Source organism: Schistosoma mansoni, chromosome 1 (assembly GCF_000237925.1).
Source record: "Schistosoma mansoni strain Puerto Rico chromosome 1, complete genome".
Lineage (NCBI taxonomy): Eukaryota > Metazoa > Platyhelminthes > Trematoda > Strigeidida > Schistosomatidae > Schistosoma > Schistosoma mansoni.
Window position 1 is genome coordinate 40,025,795 of NC_031495.1, and position 23,784 is coordinate 40,049,578.

General features: G+C 37.1%; 2 protein-coding genes across 2 annotated transcripts; both read left to right on the forward strand.

The window, feature by feature from the left end:
• Window positions 1-854: 854 nt before the first annotated feature.
• Smp_144720 (hypothetical protein) lies at window positions 855-13,115 on the forward strand (the record flags this gene model as incomplete). The annotated part of the gene is made up of 7 exons (XM_018794401.1): window positions 855-932; window positions 2,904-3,201; window positions 3,785-3,874; window positions 4,897-5,173; window positions 9,883-10,039; window positions 11,286-11,425; window positions 12,998-13,115. The coding sequence occupies 7 exons, from the start codon at window positions 855-857 to the stop codon at window positions 13,113-13,115; spliced, it is 1,158 nt and encodes a 385-aa protein (XP_018648817.1).
• Window positions 13,116-21,632: 8,517 nt separating this feature from the next.
• Smp_196350 (putative mrna-capping enzyme) lies at window positions 21,633-23,537 on the forward strand (the record flags this gene model as incomplete). The annotated part of the gene is made up of 8 exons (XM_018794402.1): window positions 21,633-21,655; window positions 21,851-21,958; window positions 21,994-22,090; window positions 22,120-22,214; window positions 22,237-22,277; window positions 23,238-23,298; window positions 23,335-23,381; window positions 23,425-23,537. 8 exons carry the CDS (start codon window positions 21,633-21,635, stop codon window positions 23,535-23,537), a joined length of 585 nt encoding a protein of 194 aa, XP_018648818.1.
• Between the last annotated feature and the right edge of the window lie 247 nt (window positions 23,538-23,784).

The window sequence follows — 23,784 nt, forward strand, 5'->3', positions numbered from 1 at the left end:
GAGTTGAACAATTCATTAATTCGGGTTTATTTTTAGTAACTTAAAATGATTAATTTAAGGTTTGTTTTATTCATAAACTCAATGCCATGTACAAAACAGCATTAAAAAAATCATTTACTTTGTGATAGAACACTATTAAATACAATTCAATAACTATTTAATTTATCATTCAAAATGACGTAGTTCAAAGATCACTGGTGAAAATTTCACCAAAGTTTATTTTCGAATCTTGACCTTTTAGGGTTATCAGCAATAAACTAAGATTTGTATCAGTCTCCTACGAATGTGTTTAGTTGAGATAACCATTTTCCATCAATTTCAACAGAACAAATCTGACACTCATACTATCAGTTGTAACATAGGAAAAGTAGTGTGCGTGGTACACGTATTCAGATACTGTTAGTGCTACATAATTCGTACTGTCACTGGATAATGCCTTCGTGTAAGTGTAGGAACAATCTACGATTCAGCAACAGTTAGTATATGGAGTCGTTTTCACTCACAAAAGTTTTCTATCACTTTACAGGCTAAAATTATTTGTTTATCCATCATGTAACTCATTTTTGATAAACATACCGTCTTCATGAAAACAAACCTATACCATCCATTTTTAGTTTAAACGATGCGTTCTAAACTGAATGTTAGAAAATTAGAATGAGTCAGCTATGTTCCAAGGTAAAAAACTTCGCACTACTCCAATACATAACTCCTACTAAAACATTGTCCGTTATTTATGTCAAATGAACATTTTAATAAATTTAAATATTTTATAAAGAACAATTCACGAAATCGTAAATTACCTATTTATCAAGGTTGTGTGGTCTATCAAAGGTTTATAAAATTGATAATTCTCTATGACACATCCTAGCTATAAGTATGTTATTATATCACAAGCTCGTCGGATGAATTGCGCAGTTGGTGGAGCCCATAAGGTAAGGACAATCTGTACACAGTCTCAAAGATAGTTTTGTCTTTGTTCATAAGTTTGACTCCATCAATCTAATCAGAAATTAAACGATTTCTTTGTACGTGGAGAATTTAGTTAGTAATTTCCCATTAAAAGAGATTGTATCATATCATATTCAGTTACGCCTACAAGATTGATTGTCCGAATAGATTAAAAGAATCATTACTATTATACATAAAATGTGTGCAGTTCAAATTTTACGAAAGGTATTTTTGACAAATAGATGTTGCCATGGTTAGTATGCGAGCATGGTACTTCTCTTGCACAACTAGAAAGCAACAAACTAAGGAATATGATAAAAACTAATGCTATCGTTTTGAGATATGTTGTTGGCACTTGGGTCACATGTGATATCCGAAGCCACGATGATTAGTTACTTAGGTGTTTCGATCTGATTCACTAAAGTTCAAAGTCGACGTGTGAGCATGAAATACAAAATAAAATGAGTGTCTTAAACTTGAAGGTAATAAGGAACGACAATAGTTTGGTTTCAAGTTCTACTTACTCTAAAACATCTTCTGTTCAGTCATATACGAGAATTCTCGTGATGGAGTTCCTGAGGATAACGAGACTATGTCCTGAACACTCGGTCAGCTACAACGTAGGACCAGGCACATATATGCATCCGTCTAAGTCGCCACACCTCATTAGCACAACAAGATGAACACCGAATTTATTGAAGTAGTTTATTTAATAATGGTAGTATATAAAAAAAGATTGCATTTAAGGATATAATACAGGGGCTGATTAAACTTCCAAGATAAGTGAAGTTGTCAACGTGTTCGACTTCTTCACTCCCTCTCCTTAGTTCAGTGTTGACGCAGGCCAGTCCTGGAGTAACAACTTACATTTAAAGGGGGAGAAACGCATTTCAAATATCCTGGCATTGTTACTCAGTGCTAACAGAAGACTCTGCATTTTGTCAGAGCCTTCACCGAACAGGACTATGTCCTCTGCGTATTCTAAGTCGCTTAATGGTCCCCCTGGTAGGAGATCAATTCCTGAAAATTCAGTCGAAGAGAGTGTTATTTCCAGCAATAGGTCTATAATGAAGTAGAAATAATTAAGAGGATACTAATTGAGAATGGAAGTACTATAATGTAAATGGGAGCCATGAATCAATAAAATAGATACTGAAATAAACCACTGTCCTCCAAAAGTCTACATTTGTCAAATTTTTGTTTAAAGGGCTAGTCTTAGTGTGCAGAGTCGGCATCGACAATCGACCCGAAGTGCGGTGATCTTTCCGGCTCCCAACTTAACAGCTACACAAAAACAAGAACGACTACTCAATGAAATTAACTATAATAACATTTCTGATTGTTGATATGAGTCATATGTGGAGAAATTCAAATGCTTCACTGCTCCCTGAATTTTGTGCTGATGATGCTCTACAACCAAATCATCCATCTCAGAGAACGAAACCCCACTGAGATCATCCACCTGAGATACAAATCTTCTCCATCATCTCGATAAGTAGAATGATGAGAGACTTCTACGTTAGATGGAACTAACCGTTATTCATAGACTCGAGACCAAACTGTGTGCACAAAAATAACATTTAGTTCACCCGGCACTATCGTGATTATCAAATTAATACTACCTCTCTCTTTCTCTTCTCCTTTGAATAATATCTAGAGATTTGCTTTGGTTGTTTGATATTATCTTTATTTAATCCGAATAACTCTTGTAATGTTTATTTTAGTCAACCTTTCATTCCTAATTTATGGCTATTATAAGCAGTTTATAATTTAAGATTATTCGGCAAAATGTTTCCTCCATCATCAACCTAGATATTCAACTATTTCAGTTTTCTCATACCCCCTTTAAAAATCATTATTATTATCACCACTTCTGTTATGAATACTTTACTATTGGTTTTCGGCACTGACTATCACTTTAATCGTTTTATCTACCTAAATTTTCGTTTAATCAGGATGAAAAACTTTTATTTTCGCAAATCTCATGTAGACCTCCAGCTCTACTTTTAGTGGGATCCCTTGGCGATAGCTTGTCAAATAACCTACTGAGGGCAGCAGGAGAATTTACAAAACCATTTTGTGAGTACAAGCCTGGGATTAGTATGCTTCCAACATCGTTGGAAGTGGACTTAAGTGGATCAAAGAAACCAAATTTGAAATGTCTCTGGAAAACTATGAAGAAACAGAATACCTTACAAACGAAGTCTATAGAGCTGGATAAATTGTGTACAAATGAAGAACATACAGTTATGTGTAGGTTTTATGTTTGAATTTAGATATACTGAATTATTATTATTCAATTTTCAGTTGAACCTTAAGATATTGCCCCTAATTGGTACCACCTAGTACTTATCTTTTTACGCAAACCAAGTGGTAAAAGATCAGTAACCAAACACTTGTCAAATTTATTTTTCAGCAAAGAAGACTAGTAACTGTCTTAGTATACTTTCCCACAGTCATTCAGAGTTTGGTGATTTTAATACCACAAGTTTTCTTGATAAACGTTTTGCGAAAACTAGAGATTTTGTGTTATGAACAATCAGGGCGATGAAAATATGCAGTTATTTTCAACTAATCTACCAAATGTTTTCATTTACAGACTACCACTTTAATAAATAACAAACAAAATAGATGATTTTGATAGATATGTCAATTTAGAGTTAAACCATAACCGCCAAGTCATCATTCTTGGTTTAGTAAATTTTACAGAGTTTGGTTATTTATGTAACGGCCCTCCAAATTCTAGACTCAGTGAAAAAATGCTTCATTAAGCAATACAAATCTCATGAAACTCTTAACTTACATACTCTTAGTTTTTTTGTGATCTACCGACTAGGTGGAACTATAGAACTAGCTTCTGGAGGAATAGCTTATTTTCCAAATTTGGAACTTTATAAGAAAAAGGAGCTAACTAGTCTCGTTTACGGTAAGTTGAGAATAACGTAATATTTTCTGAAAAATCAAGTTTGTAATAATGATTACTTCTTGTATTTCAGACCGGTTATACTGATGTCATCAGCATGAAGTTGTTTAGATTGCTTTTGGTAGTTAAATAAATACATGACTTAACATCAAAAAAATTAGAACATATACGCATATCGATAAAATGCTTTAAGTGGTGCTTAGCCGACCACATATTAAAAACCCGTACATTCTTATATCATGGAGTAGCCGTTAAAAACGGAAGTAAATTTTAAAATAGTCCAGCTTACTTCAAAGTTTTATGGTTTTTTCAAAGCAGTTTATCAGACATAAGCATATGAATACAAACCAAAGATCGTCCAGAACACTTTAAGTAACGAAATACCTTAAATTTCCTACTACAAATCTTCAAATATAATTTAGCTAAGGAATTTCTCTATGCTTTTGAAATTCTGTGTGAGTTATTTGTGTAACATTTGTGCTATTAACTGAACTTTACAGTTCTCAAAACGATAATCACTAAAAACCCAAAAAAACTGACGGATTATATTTTGCTTTACATATGCAGTTTATGGTAATATGTAGACCAAGGCATTATCATTATTTTCGCTATTATCATATGAACATAGCCGAGTAAATTACATGAAATAATAATGTTGTGAACGAGAAAACAAGTGTAGATAATCGAATGTGTTTGAACATAAAATTACAAAACACCTTAGTAAAATCTGAGAACCATACAGCGAATGCTTAATTTGCATAATGTTAGTCAATTGTCCCATACATGACTGCTCCTTTTGCTAATGTCAATCAATCGTCTCAGACTTCACTGTCCTCGTTCTCTTTTCTTCGATCTTCCTAACCTTCTAGTGCTAGGTATTTCACTTTCAGCTGATGATACATACTACTTATATTTATCGACATCAGTAGCACACACCATACTACCACTTTCTAACTCATGATATCTTCGAATTAAGTTACTGCTTTTGAGATGTCTTCTATTTTTCTTCACCATCTTCAACTTAGCTTTAGAGAATATGACCGTGGAAGACTCATTTTCAGGCTATGGGGTTGATTTGACGTCTGTTCATAAGATCAGCGAAGAGTTATTTTACCCTAATGAAACTACTATTTGGGCTACTGTTGAAGTTAATCCGCTGCAGAGGAACAAAGTCAAAGATCCAATTGTTAGGCTTTCACAAAATTATTTATTTGATACAGATATTTTTATGGAAAGGATGGAAAAAATAAACGAGGAGTGTACCAATTTACTACTCAATGGAAATTTGAAAAGAATTATTCAGTGAGTAATTACCAAAAGTGTTCACTTTTCGATTCTAGGTAGCTTCTTTACAAAAAAATACTTATGTCATGAAATAATTTAAACAGTGTAGATGTTAACACCATGGAAACATATGTAGATTGAGTGTTTAGATAAAAGAACTGTTCTCGTCTATTTTAAATAATAAGTTATCAAAAGAAGAATTTACTACATTCCATTACAAGTTTCTGTTCAAATAATTAAGTCATTACATTTAAGATCAAGCAATAATCCATCTGATTGAGAATAAACATCACAGTATATTGTGATAATTAGAAGTAATTGAATTATTGTACGAACTAGGAATCCACGAAATAGCATAATTTAGACCCAGAACTAAGTAAGCACAAACGAACGCATTGTATATGGAATTCAATATCAGGCCGTCATCAAAGACAAAAGAATCATTAGTTCATACAAACACCACAGATATGTAACCCGAATAAAAGTGATAATGGAGAATAAGATGATGATAAAGCTACATTTAATGAAAAACTATCTCTCTTCTTCCTCTAAAGAACTGAATAGTAAAACAGAGCTAGAATAAACTTTTTCGCTTCAGCAACGAATTTTCGATTTGTTTAAATTCTATATAAAATTTATGTGCCTGCCACTTCGTATTTGTGTGGATTAGGTCGGTATTTAAATTTAATAACAATTGTCGCCATGATATTTTATGAACATATAGTTAAAAGACCTAAAAAAACTTTTTTTCAAACAACTGACACAGACAAAATTTATCTGGAGCGTAAATATCTGACTAGGATTACAAAAGTAGAGCACAGAACCTAGGTGGTTTACTGGTGGATATGTAGTGTTTCTCAAGTTCTTAAAAATATTCATACTAAAACTTATCTGTCCAACTGAATCCCTCAGTTTTCAGGAGGACTTTAATTTTTCTGAGGAGAACCGAGGTTTTTGCTTAAGGATGGGTCAACCTAACGTATACTGTTTCTGCAAGCTCTGTAATCGAACCATAGAAGCTTTATTAGGGTGTGTTGGCAACCGAGTAATGGTCTTATGGAACTTTGCTGCCGTCAAGACCAGCACTTGGAGGATACTGTTTACAAATTGGTCGAACAATGAATTACTACAGAGTAAAACATGTCATGTAAAAAACTGTAAATGGTTGGATAAGATTATTACAATACCAGATGCTTTACATTCTTTTCATGTCTGCTTCCAACCATCGACGCAGTCCTTTCTTTGGTCCTTCTCTTTTTTTCGACTCACCTCAGGATTCCAAGTTAGCGCTTGTCTTGTGATGTAGTTTGAAGATTTTCTCAATGTATGTCCTATTCACTTTCAACGTCTTTTACTAATTTCCTTCCCAGCCGAAAGCTGGTTTGTTCTCTCCTACAGTATGGTATCGGGTCAACGGACATTTAATATCTTGAGTGGACAACTGATTATGAATAATTGCGCCTTTTCATGATGGTTGTGGCAGTTCTCGAAGTTTCAGCTTCGTACAGTAGAACTGTCTTGACGTACGCATCGAAGATTCTGATTTTGATAGGAATACTGTCTTTTGCCAATCCTTGTCTTTACATCTGCACCAGGTCCTCTTTCATCGATGACTCAGATCTCCTTTCTTTGGTATCTTGATCAGGTATCCTTCTTTCCAGTCCGTTGGCAATTGTTCTTCCTCCGAAATCTTCTTGAATAGAAGGTGAAGCATGTTTGTATTTGCTTCTATGTCTGACTTCAGTGCTTCAGCTGACACATTATCTCGTCCTGCTACTTCACCATTTTTGATTTGTCTGATGGTCATTCCCATAGCGATCCATTCCATATTATGATGCTTCTTGAAACCCAGCACCTCGTGACACCTTGAAGTTAGTGCTCCTTTGATCCACTTCCAATTGTCCTCCATAGTAGTTTCTTCTTTCAGTAGATCTTGTATGGCTTGAAATCTGTTGTTGAGAGTTATCTTGAATTCGTTGAGCTTGTCAGCATCTCGATGGAAGGCTGCATTGAACTTTTGTAATACTGTTTGTCCAGTTATTCAATGCTTCCTTAGCTTTAGTTTCATCCTTGCAACCACCAGATGGTGATCTGAAGCTATGTCAGATCCTCTCCTGGTTCTCACTTCTTCCATTGACCTTCTGAATTTTTTAGTGATACCACTATGATCGATCTGATTCTCTGTATTGTGATCCGGTGAAATACATGCAGCTTTTTGCATACGTTTGTGAGGGAATATTGTGCCGTCCATAACCATTTCGTTGAATGCAAATCTGTAATTATTCTCGTTCCTTTCTCCCAATCAGTACATGTCGTCCCATGATATCTCCATACACTGCGTTGTGAATTCCTAATTTGGCGTTTAGGTCTCCCATCAAGACGGTCAGATTCCTTCCTGACCACTTCCTCATGATCGATTGCAGCTTCTCGTAGGACTGATCTTTATCGTCGTCATTGCTATCATTGGTGGGTGCATAACATTTGATAACATTCATTGTAATCCCCTCATTCCTTATTTTTAAGGATGCTTTGATGATCCTTAATTCATGAGATTCCCATCCTATAAGCGTACTACATGCCTCTTTGAGCAGCGTCAGAGCAACGCCCTGAGTGTGTGCTCATGACCAGAGTACAGTAGCATCTCTCCCGCACCTAACCTTTCCTGTCCAGCTTGGGTCCAATGGGTTTCGCTAATTACAAGAACCGCTAAGTTGTATCTTCTTATTTCCACAACTATTTGATTGGTACGCCCGGTCTTCCACATAGTCCGGACATTCCATGTACCTACAAAAATTATTGCTCTGCTTGTTAGAAGGGGCGTCGGCCTCGTGACTTCCGAAGAATATTAGCTTTCACCATGAGGCTTCATAATTCTTCGTTCAACTGTCAGGGCAGAGTTTAAATGGTTTGATTTGTTTATTCTGGTTAGCCAGTTTTAGTAAGGTTGTTTTGTAAGGGATGCAGTTGCTGACCCCATGCCCAACTCTCCCCCTTTACCCGGGTTTGGGACCGGCAGCAGTCCAACAGGAGCTGCAGGCGGAGTTGAATAATGTCGAGAATTTACATAATTTTACAGCTTAACTTGAGGACCTGGTCATTACTACAAACCAGTAGCATCAAAAAGTTCACAGCATTAACGGAAACTCAAGAAGTATTTCAAAGTTATGTTGAGATGATTCATAATACGAATGATAATAAGAACCTATATAGTACAGAAAACTGAATGAGTATTGTACAATTGTGTTATCCGTACAACATATTCACAGTACGTTCGATACCAGTACTTTATAGAAGGTTAGCAGCCCCGGTATTTCATAGTCAACATCACAGACTGATATTCAAGAATCAGGAAGTATTGGACACCTGTTTCGTCCTAATATGGGACTCCGCAGTAACGCCATCCAGAACTCCAGGACATCTGGGTCTTTCGGCGAGCTTTTAATCTTTAGGCCGCTGATCCGGCAACATCCAATGGTTCATATATTTAACTTCAATCTGTTCGCAATTCCACCATTAAATAATAATGCCCAACCCTCCTCCTTTACCCGGGCTTGGAACCGGCAATAGCCCTAGAAGTTCTACGGGCAGTGGTGCGGTACCAGATAGTACAAAATAAAATTTACTAAGGTTTCCAGATTTGAATTTTTTTCTGCCTTTTTCCCTACGTGTGTTGGTTTCAAAACACCTTTTTCCCCACTTATTTTAGTGACAACCTAATTCAACGTAACTGTACACCTTCTATAGGATTTAGTCGTTTTTAATACCTGTTTAGTGAGCTTATATTGCAGGTTTGGATTATCTTATTCATGATTATATAGCTTTCTTTTTTCATAATTGAACTCTTGGTCTTTCAGTTTTCTCAAACTCATACCACATTCAGAACCATAATCTGCCACAATTCAAGTTATAATACTTCAAGATGTCACGGGTATTCAGTGCTTGATAACGCTATTTGTAAACAACACATTTTCAATCGAGGAAACAAAACCCAGTCAAACTGAAAGTCAGAAAAGAAGGGGCTCGAAGGCGTATGTGAAAGATGGTCGATGCATAAAGAGGTATATGATCTAAGCTGACTGACCGCTATAAAGGATAGGTAGCATGGCTTACCCATTTGTGATCTGGTGCAGATTTTTGACGGAAGGCCTCCACCTAGGTTGTGTCCAGTAAAACTAATAAGATCAGCATCCATATCTAAGGCTTAAAGAACTAATTATACTGTTGTTTACCGCTACATACTTCTCAAGTAAACGTAAAAACTGGCTGTATCATGCATAAGCATAGTAAGCACCTTTGATAACGTTTCTTACTTTTGTCATTTTAACTAGGGTTGTTCACTAGCGGGTGAAAAGCTTGCACAGAACTAATTCATTAATATTGTTGTACGTCTGGAGTTCTAGTAATGAAGACAATGTGATGGCATATAACTTATTTGGATTTAGTTATATTTTACGCAATATCTAGTCAAGTTCGTAAATCAAGTGTTTAACAGACGACCATATAAAAAATATACATGTTTATATAAGAAACTTGCACTTTAGACTCCAACACTTTTCATGAGAGTTACTACCTACTACCCACCTTATCACTCTGTACAGTCATCTTTCAACTGTTTCTAAGTGAGAAAATACATTGAGACGGAGCTTCGAAATATATATATATATATATATATATATATAATGCTTGAGAATACTTTTAGGTTATTGATCTGAAGCAATCGGTTTTAGCGCTTTTGATATAGTTGTCAATACTGAAGATGCGTCCGGACCAATCAAGATCATGGATGGATTACTAGCAGATTTCTGTTTATCAGCAACATGCAATTTGGAAACCATGAAATATTCAGGGAAGTCTTCACTCCCAAATATGAAAATTTACTCAAGTGTAAGTTTCATTATAACTGTCGTTCGTTAAGAAATCGTCGCAGTTAAATAAGATTTATGTGACTTAACTCTTGGTATGATATAACGTACAATCCAACAAATATTTTTTATCAACACAAATTTACAGGTAATTACAATGGTGACTAGATTTTAAATCTATGATCTGGCATTCAGTAAAGAGTATGAAAATCATTTCTTGCGAATCATTTTTACAAAAAGCCAAGAAAGTGACAGTTCGTTGATTTTTGCCATACGGTAACGTAAGACCAGTGAATAACTATTTCAATCCGGTTCCGGACTCCTCCCAAGTGTGCACCTCACAGAAGATCGAGGAAACTATACACTGAGACCATCAATTTCGGACTCATTAGTTCACATCACTAGCTTCAGTCATTCGATGTTGAAATGCGATTATCATCCAGAATATCGCTGGTATTCGCCTCAATACTAACATGATTTAACCTCACAGGTTACCAACACTCAAGTTTTTTCAATGTTAGTTCTTACCGGGGATATCGTTATTATTAAAATAGTAAGCTAGTGGAAACTGCTCCATTTTAAGTACGTTTTCATCATAAATGATGTTATTCAAGGAGTCCTAAACTAAGACAACAAAGTTACCCAGTGTTTTGACTTTTTTCGCTATAATCAACGCTCATGAGATTTTGGCGTTTACTATGAAATCAGAAATTCACAAATAATCTAGGTACAACGGTGACGCACTTACTTGAAACATTATGAACACAAAAATCAGAAACCACTAAACAGTCTTAGCAAAACAACATGCTTGTAAAATTACATCTCAGTACTTGAAAATTGAGCAAACTAACAAACCAAAGACGACTGAAATCAATCCACAGCTTACCTAAATTGTAAACGGACCAAAAAGGAGATCTGAGTAGTTAATCAGCACTCCCTAGTTTTTACTGGTTCTGTGTGGTATCGGTCGATGTTAAAACTGATATCATGGTTACTTTTTGTTGAAAATCTGAATTTACGAACAACTTCACGAACTTATCTTTTCTGAAGCATACCAAACGCCTCTATATTTCAGTTTTTTCACAAAGTATGATGCAAATGTCAGTGCAAACAAACATTACCACTTGTTAAATCACTGTTAATTAGTGAGTCTAATGAAAAATTGATAATATAAGCTTTGACAAAATCATGGAGATTGTGATTAATCAAACAGTTACTTGAAGTAGTACAATACAGGTAAACTTAAGTTTTCTTCTTTTGATGAACAGCTTCTAGATGCATGCAAGAATGCACCTACGGTGAAAATGGAAGAAAACGCTAGTAAATTACTGCAAGTTTACTACATGGCAATGAGGCGTTCTTCTGTTCGAGATCGAAAAACAGCTCCAGCATCCGCATTGCCGACATTGTGAGTTTCATTGATGCGGTTATCCGAAATCTATGAAGCGATTACTATTTTTTAGTTTAGCTTGGTTTCTAAGTTTATAAAGTCCGATTTTAGTTACAAGACACTGGTTTAAAACAATAGAATGCTACAAACCAATTTTGACGATAAGGGAACTAAATTGGTGCTTAGACCACTGCACGAAGAATTTCCATGTTGTGGTTAAAACTTAGTGTTTACTAGGACGAGATTGCAGAGACTTACCGGACACTCTAAAAACAAGAAGGTTGAAAAGGACAGCTTCATTTCAAAGGATTTCTTATCAGCCTGTTTGTTTAGAGAAATATATGTGTTTGTGAGATGTAAACAACTGATAATCATGATAATTTAATAATAAGTTATATCATGCAAATAATAACAATAAATACTGTGCGACCTCCTCATATTGTTAGGAAAGATCTTTAAAACCAACCATCTGTTGAAATGTAGTTGGAGTCAGTTAATTAAAATGGTGTTCGGAAAAATGATATCGGGAAGAATTAAAAATTAAGAACTAAGCGAGACAAAAATAATTTGAAAACAGATAATGTCGGAAGCGAAAGTATAACAAACGAAAATTGTAGATTTAGATTTTAGACAAAGTAAAGATATATTTCTTCTGTACACAAAGACTAGACCTGATCTCGTGAGTAGCTAAAGTATCTAATATTCAAGGGCATTGAAAACGAAGAGGTTTTGAGAGTTCGGACAAATTAGACAAATAGTCTTAAAGTCACTAATATGGGTTAGTTGTTCAAAGGTGGAATTTTCAGTGATTTTCATCATCTATATACTCTTCTGGAACGTGCTACTTTAAGGACATACTCTAGTTGTCAATCCAAATACTTTTATTTGGGTATCGTCTGGTTTCAAATTTTCTCGCATATATTTTGATATATAACTAGAGAGTCCTCTATAGAAAGTAGCAGGACACTTGTATAGCTGTTGTTATATTGACTGATATATATATATATATATATATATATATATATATATTTATTTATATGCACAAAGACGTTTCTGCATCGTTAAGCACCAGCTTGAATGCAGAAGCAAACAGGAAAATGTAGAGTCCTGTACAAAAGTATATCGGTGCAAACTAAAATTTATTATTTATTTATTTAAACACATAAATATTGGTACAAAAAAGGATCAGATACATATGCGCCGCACAAATCTCATTTGATTTGTGTGAGGGCTGTGATACTGCCCAGGTGCCCAAACCGAAGCAGGGGTGCAAACTAAAAATCTCTGAGTATATTGATATCAAACTAAATAGGCGACAATTATACAAGGAACGAACAATGTTATGTTCTCTCGTTCACCTTAGTTACTAATTTATCCTTCTTTCGTTAATTTGTCTCATCAAAAACACTGGTCAGCATTTCAATCACGAGAGGAATTTGTTACAATAAAGTCCGTTGTAAATTATGGATTCTCATGAAGATAAAATCGATACAAGTTAGTTCAATCATTTTAATCTCACACAGAAACTTTTCTACGGTTTAGTGTCATGAAAATGTACTTATTATAGTGACAAAATTGTTTTCATTTTAGATTTAAGTTGGCCAAGAGTAATGCTAAAATTAACGGGCGCATTGTTGCAAACGAACTTGATGCTACTATCGCAATTTATATCTACGACACTTTTATTTCAAATCAGACAGGTAGGTAGGTCTGTTAATTAATTTCACATATCAACAGTAGTAAGCGTATGTAGACCATAAATGTTAGGACTCTGATAAGGCTTTAGTTTCTTTAGAAATAATTCAGCTAGGATAAAACTAAGTATTAGAACCGAAAATCGTGTAGATTTCTCTCGCCTTATTGTTTTGAAGGATCAAAGAGGCCTTGTGCACTACAAATTGTGGTGGTAATCGTAAGTGATAAGAAATGATAGTTTGTAGACTTTTTGTTCACACTATTTACAGTTAAACCTAGCCGACAGTCGGGTGTACAAAAATAATGTAAATTAGTAGAAACTTAATTTAAAGACTATCTCGAAATAAATTAACAAACAGATGTCCCAGGTAAATGTCAAACTTTCTTTCCTGGATCAAAGACTAATCTATCCATCCGGGTTTAAGCAGAAGTTAAACAGATCATCTGAAATTAAGTCCTTCCGCGAAGTTAGTCTAATTCATCTGTTTCTTATTGCCAAATAAGTGGTGACGGTTTCAAGATCTTTGTATTTGTGATTTCAATAATTTCTTTGTGCTAGATAACAAGTTTTACTGAAATTTAGATAACTATATGCATTTTATTGCTATTTTTATCGGAATTGGTGCTAAATATTTGAACTAGCATCATTCAAGAAAAACCCGACCGTTGCTGCTACCTTGACGTGGTGGTCGGTCTTGCCTATCCTGATGAGGCAATCGAGCTATGCTGGCTGGAACAATCGTTCCTCGAGGTCCTACCATGCCAGACAGGTCGGTTGAAGAGCGGTGAGACTTAAAGCAGCAAACCCAAGGTCCGAAGGCGAAGTCGTACTGCTGACTGTACAGAGGTGTGACAGCAGTAAGGTGTTTCCTTCAGACAACCAGCATGACAGCGATGCTGCCTTCCCACAAGGAGGGGTGGGGTTAGAAAAGGTCGACCCTAAAAATGCACACCTCGCCTTATCCCACGGATATCCGTCTCCGGCGGTAAGGTTTTTTTTGAAGAACGGAGTTAACACGTCAAAAATCCCCCACAAAAAGGTCGTGTGTGACCGACCTCAAGCAGTTGTCCCTTGGGCACTGCGGTCACGCTCACAGGTCATTAAGACCACTTCTAACCCAATTTCCTTTTCAGGTACCTCTAGAAGAATCCTTCCACGGTGTGGGCAACCGGGAATTGATAACTGCCCTCATACCTCTAACAACACTCAAGACCACTGTATTCATAATCAATCTCCTTCTTCACTTCCTACTATTCCTTCTACCTTGACTTTCAACACTAAACTTCCTGTTCCGGTTTCCTCCTCAAGTGTCACCATGGCCAACGATTCTAGTGCGCGAAACGCTGTCCCAGGTCTACTAAAACCTCGCTCCAAACTACACATTGGAGCCTTCAACGTACGTACCCTATGCCAAATCGGTCAACAGGCCTCCTTGGCTAAAACCCTGGAATCTCGTACCATTGATGTATGCTGTGTCTCCGAAACACGCATACAGGATCCCAGTGTGGGCATTTACTTGACCTCGCCTCGCCAAAATGGACAGCCAACGAAATACACCCTCCGTGTATCTGGCGATCCGTTGGCTATTTCTCGTGAACTTGCAGGTGTAGGCATAGCACTCAGTACAAGGGCAGAACAGGCACTACTAGAATGGATCCCCGTTAACAGTCGCCTGTGTGCTGTCCGGCTAAATGGCTCCGTAAGAACTCGGAAGGATAGGGACACACGTCGTTGCCTTTTCGTCGTTTCTGCCTACGCTCCCACTGACTGCAGCCATGATGAGGTGAAAGATGACTTTTACAGAAAGCTCTCTGAGCTTCTTCAGAAAGCTAAGCGCTCAGACATAGTAGTCGTAGCGGGTGACTTTAATGTCCAGGTAGGCAGCTTAAATCAAACAGAAAGATATTTAGGTGGGTGTTTTAGTATTCCGGCTCAACGAACCGATAATGGTGATCGTCTGTTGCAACTATGCTCAGACAATCGTTTATTTTTGGCAAGCACTAATTTTAAGCATAAGGAGAGACATCGTCTAACATGGCGACCACCTGCACCAAACCAACGATGGACTCAAATAGACCATATTGTCATCAGTCATCGTTGGAGAGGCTCAATAGAAGATTGTCGCTCGTATTGGAATACTTGTTTAGACTCTGGTCACGCTTTAATACGAGCATGCATTTGTCTGCACCTCGATGGACGCAGGAAAAGTACACTAAGAAGACCCATTAGGATTGAACTGGAGGACGAGAAAGCCAAATGCGAATTCCAGAAACAACTGAGTTCACATCTAGGCAGTTCTGTAAACAAGACTGAACCAGATACTGCTTGGAAAGACATACGAACAGCTGTGAAAACAGCAGTAACATCTATTAGTCATTCAAACCATAGGGCTCCAAAAAACCAATGGATTTCTTTTAAGTCTATTTCACTGATGGATTCGCGTAAACTCATCCCATCAGGCTCTGAACATGACGAAGAACGTAAACAAATTAGATCTAGGTTAACTAAAAGTCTAAGGAACGATCGTGAGCAGTGGTGGGCAACGAAAGCAAAAGAGATGGAAAAGGCAGCGGCTGTAGGCAACACCAGGCAACTATTCAGACTAATAAAAGAAACTGGAATTAAGAAGTCAAGTGTAAGTGAGACAATCTCGGAAAAAGACGGAACCCTTATCTGCTCTCAACCCAAACGTTTAGAACGATGGGTGGAACACTTAAAGGAGCAGTTTAGCTGGCCTTCAGCTACTGCACAACTACCCACTATTCCCAGAAAACTTGAATGGAACATTGAAGTAGGCCCCCCGACCTTACTTGAGGTTCAAAAGGCTATAAGTAATCTGAAACGAGGAAGAGCAGCTGGACCAGATGGATTGGCTCCAGAGGTCTTTAAATATGGTGGTCCAATTTTAGCGATTAGGTTGACTAATATTCTGGCTAAAATCTGGGAGACGGATGTAATCCCATCCGACTGGTCATAATCACTGATTGTCCCAATATATAAGAAGGGGTCAAAATCATCCTGCGATAACCATAGAGGGATTAGTCTGACTAACATAGTATCTAAAATACTAGCCTCAATAATTATCAGGTGCCTAACTAAGACTCGTGAACTGCAAACACGAGAAAATCAGGGTGGCTTCAGACCTGGTCGTGGCTACATCGACCACATATTCACCATTCGTCAAGTTTTAGAGCACAGACATGCTTATCGGCCTCCGACAATGATAGTTTTTCTTGACTTGAAAGCAGCATTTGACTCTGTAGACCGAGAGGTTCTGTGGCAATGTCTATCATTGAAAGGTGTACCTGAGAAGTACATAAACCTTGTGACGGCTCTTTACTCGAACACTATCAGTCGAGTGAGAGCTTATGGCGAACTGTCATGTGATTTTACAACCTTATGTGGTGTACGTCAAGGCTGTCCACTATCCCCGTTTTTGTTTAACTTCATTATAGACCTGTTGCTGGAAATAACACTCGTCGACTGAATTTACAGGAATTGATCTCCTACCAGGGGGACCACTAAGCGACTTAGAATACGCAGATGACATAGTCCTGTTTGGTGAAGACGCTAACAAAATGCAGAGTCTTCTGTTGGAACTCAGTAATAATGCCAGGATGTTTGGGATGCGTTTCTCCCCATCTAAATGTAAATTGTTACTCCAGGACTGGCCTGCGTCAACACCCGAACTAAGGATAGGGAGTGAAGTAGTCGAACGCGTGGACAACTTCACTTATCTTGGAAGTCTGATCAGCCCTAATGGGTTGGTGTCTGACGAAATCTCTGCATGGATTCAAAAAGCTCGTTTATCTTTCGCCAACTTACGTCATCTATGGCGAAGACAAGATATCCGTCTATCAACTAAGGGATGAGTATACTGCGCATCAGTTCGCTCTGTTCTATTTTACGGCTGTGAAACATGACCATTAAGAGCAGAAGATACTCGTAAGTTACTAGTATTTGACCACAGATGCCTTGGAAATATTGCTCGCATCTGCTGGGATCACCAGGTAAGTAATAGTGGGGTTAGACACAGGGTATTAGGGAATGATGGTAAATCAGTTGATGAGGTGATAAATTTTCATCGACTGAGATGGTTGGGCCACGTGTTACGTATGCCTGAACACCGATTACCACGACGCGCTATGCTGACTAGTGTTGGGGATGATTGGAAGAGAGTTAGGGGCGGTCAAACCAAAACGTGGCATCAGTGCTTGAAGTCACTAACTTCTAGTCTGAGCAATGTTGGTAGGTGCGGACTACTTGGTTGGGGTCCGCGTGACTATCGTAACCAATGGCTGGAGACTGTGTGTGTCATGGCTCATGATCGATCACACTAACGTGGGTATGTACACTCTCTGTCTTTCCTCAAACTATAAGATCAAAATTACTCTATACTACGTTAGGTCCTTATCAATTTCGGAAGCTATCGTAGACATGTACATAGCACAACAAAAGGACTACGAAGTTATTGCCTGAAATAATTAGCTTCAATCCTTTATTTGCTGATCATAATTACGATATTTAATGACCGTAATAGAGATGTGGAACCAAAACCAGAAAGTACTTTGGAAGGTTAGGAACTAAACAGCTGGTGACATCGTACCGGGATAGTATCAATCAGTGTTGAACAAAATTAAACAAATGATAGGCCGCATGTAGGATGGCATGAAACACATTATAACAACTGAAGACCTCCTAAGGAATATTTTATATTTCTCCTAAAGTGTAGAGAAATGGTTAGATAAGTTATGACACCCATCAGATCCCATAAATTGATTGCAACGCACTTTGTGTATCAAATAATTATAATCATCAAATATTTCAAGTTGGTGTTTTACGTGAAAGCGAAAGTAAAATTTAAGTTACACAATAAATCGAATGACCTATCGGCCGAATCGGTGGAATGACAGCGCCCTTATGAAATGTTTCGAATTCCCAAATTCCCACCTGATCGTCAAGAGGTTGTGAAGTAATACTCTCACCACTACAATCTAGTTTTGTATATGGTTAGATGTAGTAGTGCATAAGCGAACACATAGTTATACTATCAATTAACCGAGACAACTTAGTTCAAAATAATATACTTCCAACAACTAAGTCATAGATTTGAAAGTCGTTTTACTTACTTCGACTTAGATATGTGGATAACGTCATTAACCTTCGAGTTTGATTTAAGGTCGACTAAACGAATAAGTACTTGATTATTAATTTGAAATTTCATCAAATTAGAACAGATGAGAAATAACGTATTGTGAAGAATTTCGAGTCTTAAAATCTTGAAACCAATATTCAAAATAAGTTCAAGTCATGTAGGTGATCAATATTCATATATCTTTTAAACTTACTTGGCTAGTCATTTCACTGAATAATATTCCTTTCCCCGACACTGCCTTAACTAAATTCCTTTGTCTAACGAAACATTTAGCCAAATCTCGAAATATATTTAGGTCATACGTCACTTTGTTTTGTCAGTTGGATCTATACTAGTTGCTTGATTTAATAATCTATGTTTAGTACTGTTATGGCCTTTGGTCTGATTCGGTTATAACAAATGATTTCCAAGGTTTTCCCCAATGGTTATACAGTGGAATTCATACGTCCTTTAGGTTACTTCTGATTGCTATCTATTGACCTTCCCATTCGGCTACTTCTGATTGGTTCACCATATCAGCTGATGCGAACGGTGAAATGTAGACGGTAACCTTGGCTTAGTGAATAAATTGCATCCCGCAAAAAACCGCCCACCACGCGGCCTTGAAATAGCATGTAATATGTTTGCCTCGGAGTGAAATAAGATCTGTCTGGAATCCCCCAGTCTACTATGTACATTGGGCGATTCTCAAAATAAAATATACAAACAGCTATCTCCTGTTTCACATTTCAACTGTACAGAAATGTTTGTTAGTTATTCCCAGGATTTCAATCGACTATCCATACCAATACAGTGAAATAAAAAGGCACACTAAGAATGCATCTTATTTATTTAATTGAACACATAAACATTGGCACAACAAGGGACCAAATACACATGCGCCACACAATAACAATGAGGTCGTGAAGAGATAGATAATGTAAAGCGCGTATAATAAAAAAAAATAACAATGAACAGGAATTAGTGTATTGGAGTGAAATAATAATAATGGAAGAAGCAGCTCAATTAGGAAAAATGCGACCAGAAGGAATTCTTTCAGTTAAAGAAGTTACGTTTACTTTTATGAAGAAAGTTACTGGCTTCTATTCTGAGCCATAACGTCCTTAGCCACTGAGTTGTACCATCTCTAGGACCCTGACCAGGGAGTTGCAAAGGTCCAACAGCAGCCAGTTCTATACAGCTTTCTTTCATACCACGAAATCACGTCATACACTGATTGTCTCACAAACTTTTCCAACCAGTCCCAGTGTCGGAAAATAATGCACGACGTGGAGTTCTCTGGGACGACATTCGTAGTTTATGTGCAAGCTACTGAAGCTGGTGTTTGCAGATGGTGACATTAGTTGAACGATCGTCAGTATGTCCGAGCACACGATACCGAAACTCTGCACTACTAACATGGCGTCGCCACTGGATATCAGACAACGATGATCAAACATAGAGAGTCGCCTAATATCCTCAACTCGGAGAGGCCAAGTTTCACAAGCATAGAGCAAAGCTTCTTTCATCGGCACGTTGTAGATCCGACCTTTTACAGCCAGACTAACACCACGAAGGTGCCATAGATGACCCAGATTGGCATAAGGCGCTCTGGCTTTCACTGTACGTGAATTGATCTCATCACTTACTCACAAAGCTAACCAGATACACAAACTTCTCAACTACTTTCATCTACTCACTACCCAAAGTGAGTGCGGGGTCAGGGTCCTACTAGTTTCGTAAAAGTACTTTGCACTTTGAGGGTGCAAAACACATGCCATACGCGTGGTCACTGATTGGGCATCATCGCACAGTACGACGATATTACCCTCACATTCAAGGTCAGGAATTCTTTCTCCAGGCAACAGATTCACACCACTATTACCTATATCCATCAGAGTTGTTTTCAGAATGTCATCGACAACAAAATTGAAGAGGAAAGGTGAAATTGGGTAACAAAGCGGTTACTGGTGTAAGAATCTGTCAATCTCAGTCGCAGAAGTAAGATAAATACTTCAGTTTAATGAAGATGTGTTCATTAGATCTCACTCAGTGCTCATCAGTGCATTGAGGGAACACATGCTCAAATAATCAAATCCGGACTCGCACTCAAAAATTATCGATATATTTAACGAGGTAACTGACACATCTCCTGATGCAATAAGGAACAGTTTTGTGATTGAAGAAGAGGCCAACAAATTCTTCAGCAAGGTTGACTCTGGGCAATGTTCAAATGTTCATTTATCGAATTCCTCCCATTCTAATCATCCAGTCACGTCGAGTGAAATTCAAAATCATTGTGAGACAAATGTTTCGAATGAATCAAATTTTGACCAAATTTCTAGTGATGTCATATCAGATGCCATCTTAATGGTTCATTAGTTCCTAATGAAGTCTTTAATGAGTCTGAGAAAAATATTTCAAATGAATCAAATTCTGAGGACATCATAACAAATGTCGCTTGTTCTCACAATGTATTTGTTTCTAGTGAGCACCGCAGTCAATACGAAGCACAAATTCTCAATGGGTTCAAATCTAATTATAATCCTGATGGTCCCATATTCTCACAACTCATCCACTCCTAGTAGACGTGGGAAATGTTTCGAATAAATTGCAGCCTGATCACATTTCAGATGTTATTGTAGTAGACGTTAGATGCTCTCATACCTCAAATATCTCTACCCAATGCTATGATGAATCGATTGATATAACAATTGTTTGCGGAGCAGTCGCAAAAGCAGTGATCAAAAGTAATGTCGTTCATACAGTGGGGAAATCTAAATTTAGTCCCCAAGTCTGACAGTTCGGAGTTCGGGGTAAGGCTCCATGCTTGTGACAGTACAAATGAAGATTTATTTAGGATAAAAGCGGCTGAATCAGATAGTGGCTCAAAAGTTCATGCTCACATCAGAAAGCTTACGTCAAATGAGTATAAAATGCGTGTGAATTTCATCTCCCCAAAAATGTTAAATATGATCAATTTGCATAAAGCACTCAATATTTCTTGGAAAACTGTATGATGGACAGTCATCGAATTTCAGTATTCGTTATAATTACTTACAAATACCCAACAAATCTGATTATATTTATTTTGTTTATTCGGACAAAGTGAATGTCACATACAAAAGAGTAAATCCTGTTCCAAAAATTAGAAGTCAGTCCATCTTCAATATCCCTGTATGTAGAATGCAGCTACATACTGATCCTAATGAGTATGATGATGTGGAAACAAAGCGAGTCAATATGAATCACAAGCATTGTTACGGACAAGTCGAAATGTTAAATGTGCTCATGTCGGTTGTCTTCAAATTGTTGTTCGTTCATACAGGAATCTCACAAAAGTATGAGACTCAGTATTGGGCGGATGGATGACCTTAACCTAAGTGCCAGATCAAATGCCGCGCTACCCGCCCGATCGGTAGTTTCATCTAATCCATAGTATTTAATATCTTTTTGTTTAACAACAACTAAGTCCGTCTAATAATTCTAGAACAACTCTTACTGATATTTTAAGTAAACAGACTTTTCTATAGTATACAAATTGCCAGACTTTGTTTTATAATTGTTCATTTTTTAACGACAAATTTTTTGGTAATTTTATATCCTTTTCTAGTTGGTTTGATTATACCCCACTGGGTGTCCCAGTTAAAGGGACGCGTTTGCTTCCGATAAAACTACCCATACCATCAGAAAAGTCCTACAATATCCCTCCTCATTTAAGGTAAGAGTGAATATGGTGCAGTAAACATTATACAGATTTACACTGAGTGACCTTATTGATTGTGTTCAATCATGCAACCAGAAGTTGACATGTGTCATAGATCTGACCTATACAAAATATTACTCTACAAAGGTAACTTCCCTCGTTATTTACCTCCTCAGTTCCTTCATGATAATAACATAAGTTACCATAAGATATATGTGGAAGGACATGCAGTCCCAAACTCAAAAACTGTTGAGCAGCAAGTTTTTTTCAAGTTCAGAATCTATGTTTTATAGGTTCATCGACCTGGTTAACAAGGAGCGTGAACAATCCCCAGGTTTGCTGTTATCTCTTTATACAAATTCACATTGTTGTTTTCCTGTGATATATTAGATTTCCAACAACTCACTGTGTTTGAATTTAGTTGTAAACCCAGTTTATCTCGTGGTTTATGTTGCCTTCAACTTTCAAGACGGCTTGATGCAGTCTTGCACAGTATCCTACATTATCCTTTTTTCGACCAGAAAATATCTGTATCTTGTCTCGAAATTTTTCTACTTGTCGGCATTAATAGCGTCTAAGGTTTGTTTCTCTGTGTTGTGCCTGTCAATTCCTAGCCGTCTTATCTTTTGACAAATACTACAATAAGTCGGTCACTCAAACCTTTCGAAACGCCTCATTCACCGTATGTGTATAATGATTGCAAGACAATCATTTTTCGGTGAGGCTATAATTCATTGACCTTTGAGTAACGCTTGTGAGACCATAAATTATGGTCTCGCCGTCGGGTGTCAATGTTTCGAGTTTCGCATAATTCTGGCGCATTTCATTTGTCAACAATAAAGGTAATAAAATTTTCCTGATAATTGAATTGCCTGTTGAAAGTGTTGGGTTTTAGTTTATTGAAAGAATATTTCATGATTGGTTCTTCCTCATCTATCCATAGGTCCCTTAGTGACTATCTTTCATCCTTCTCGTGGATGCGCATCTGGAACATTCCCTCGATTACTTATTTCAAGAGATCCGACAGTTTCCCTCGCGAAGTTCTAATATTGTAGCTTTTCTAATCGACTAGTTTGATATTATTTCGCCCCATATTCGTTCCATAATAATTAAGTGTACTTTGAAAACCAGTTTTTCCTATCATTTTATGTAGTTTAAATCACTCCTGCTAAAGGTGGCGTTGCTTATCATTTTCCATAGCTGTTATGAATAATCAACTACTTACTCATCTATATTTTTGAATATATTTTCGTAAATTCGAGTGTTACAAATGTTCTGATTTTTATGTTTTTAGATGGCATAATTGCTGTACACTGCACACATGGCGTAAATCGAACGGGTTACTTAATATGCAGGTAATGTTTGCTACCATACTACCTATCAGACTCAAGATACCTTACCGATTTTATGAATATGAATCCTAAAGATGCTCTTAGAGGTAAGTTCTTTTGTTATGGGAAGCGAATTTCACTGTTATGTAGAATTCGAATACGCACGCGGTCATCCTGTTGAAAGAGAAAATTATATTGAAGATTTGTTGAATTCCGTCTGTAAATTAAAGGTCTCAAACGTTGAAAAAAACAGTAGTGCGTGAATAAATGTATGTTAGTGGCATTATTTTATGTAATGCGTTGGAAATAATACACAAGCAGTCAGAACCTTCATGTTACTCCTAAAACTACTGTTTGTTTTATTGTGAGATAATGTATAAAACAGTTATTTTCTCTATTCATTGCCTTTCATGAAACAAGATGGAGAAAAATCTTGATAGCGTCGTAAGGGAATAAAATCATTACTATAGCTAATAAAAATACTTCCTAGAAATGCAAAATAATGGACTC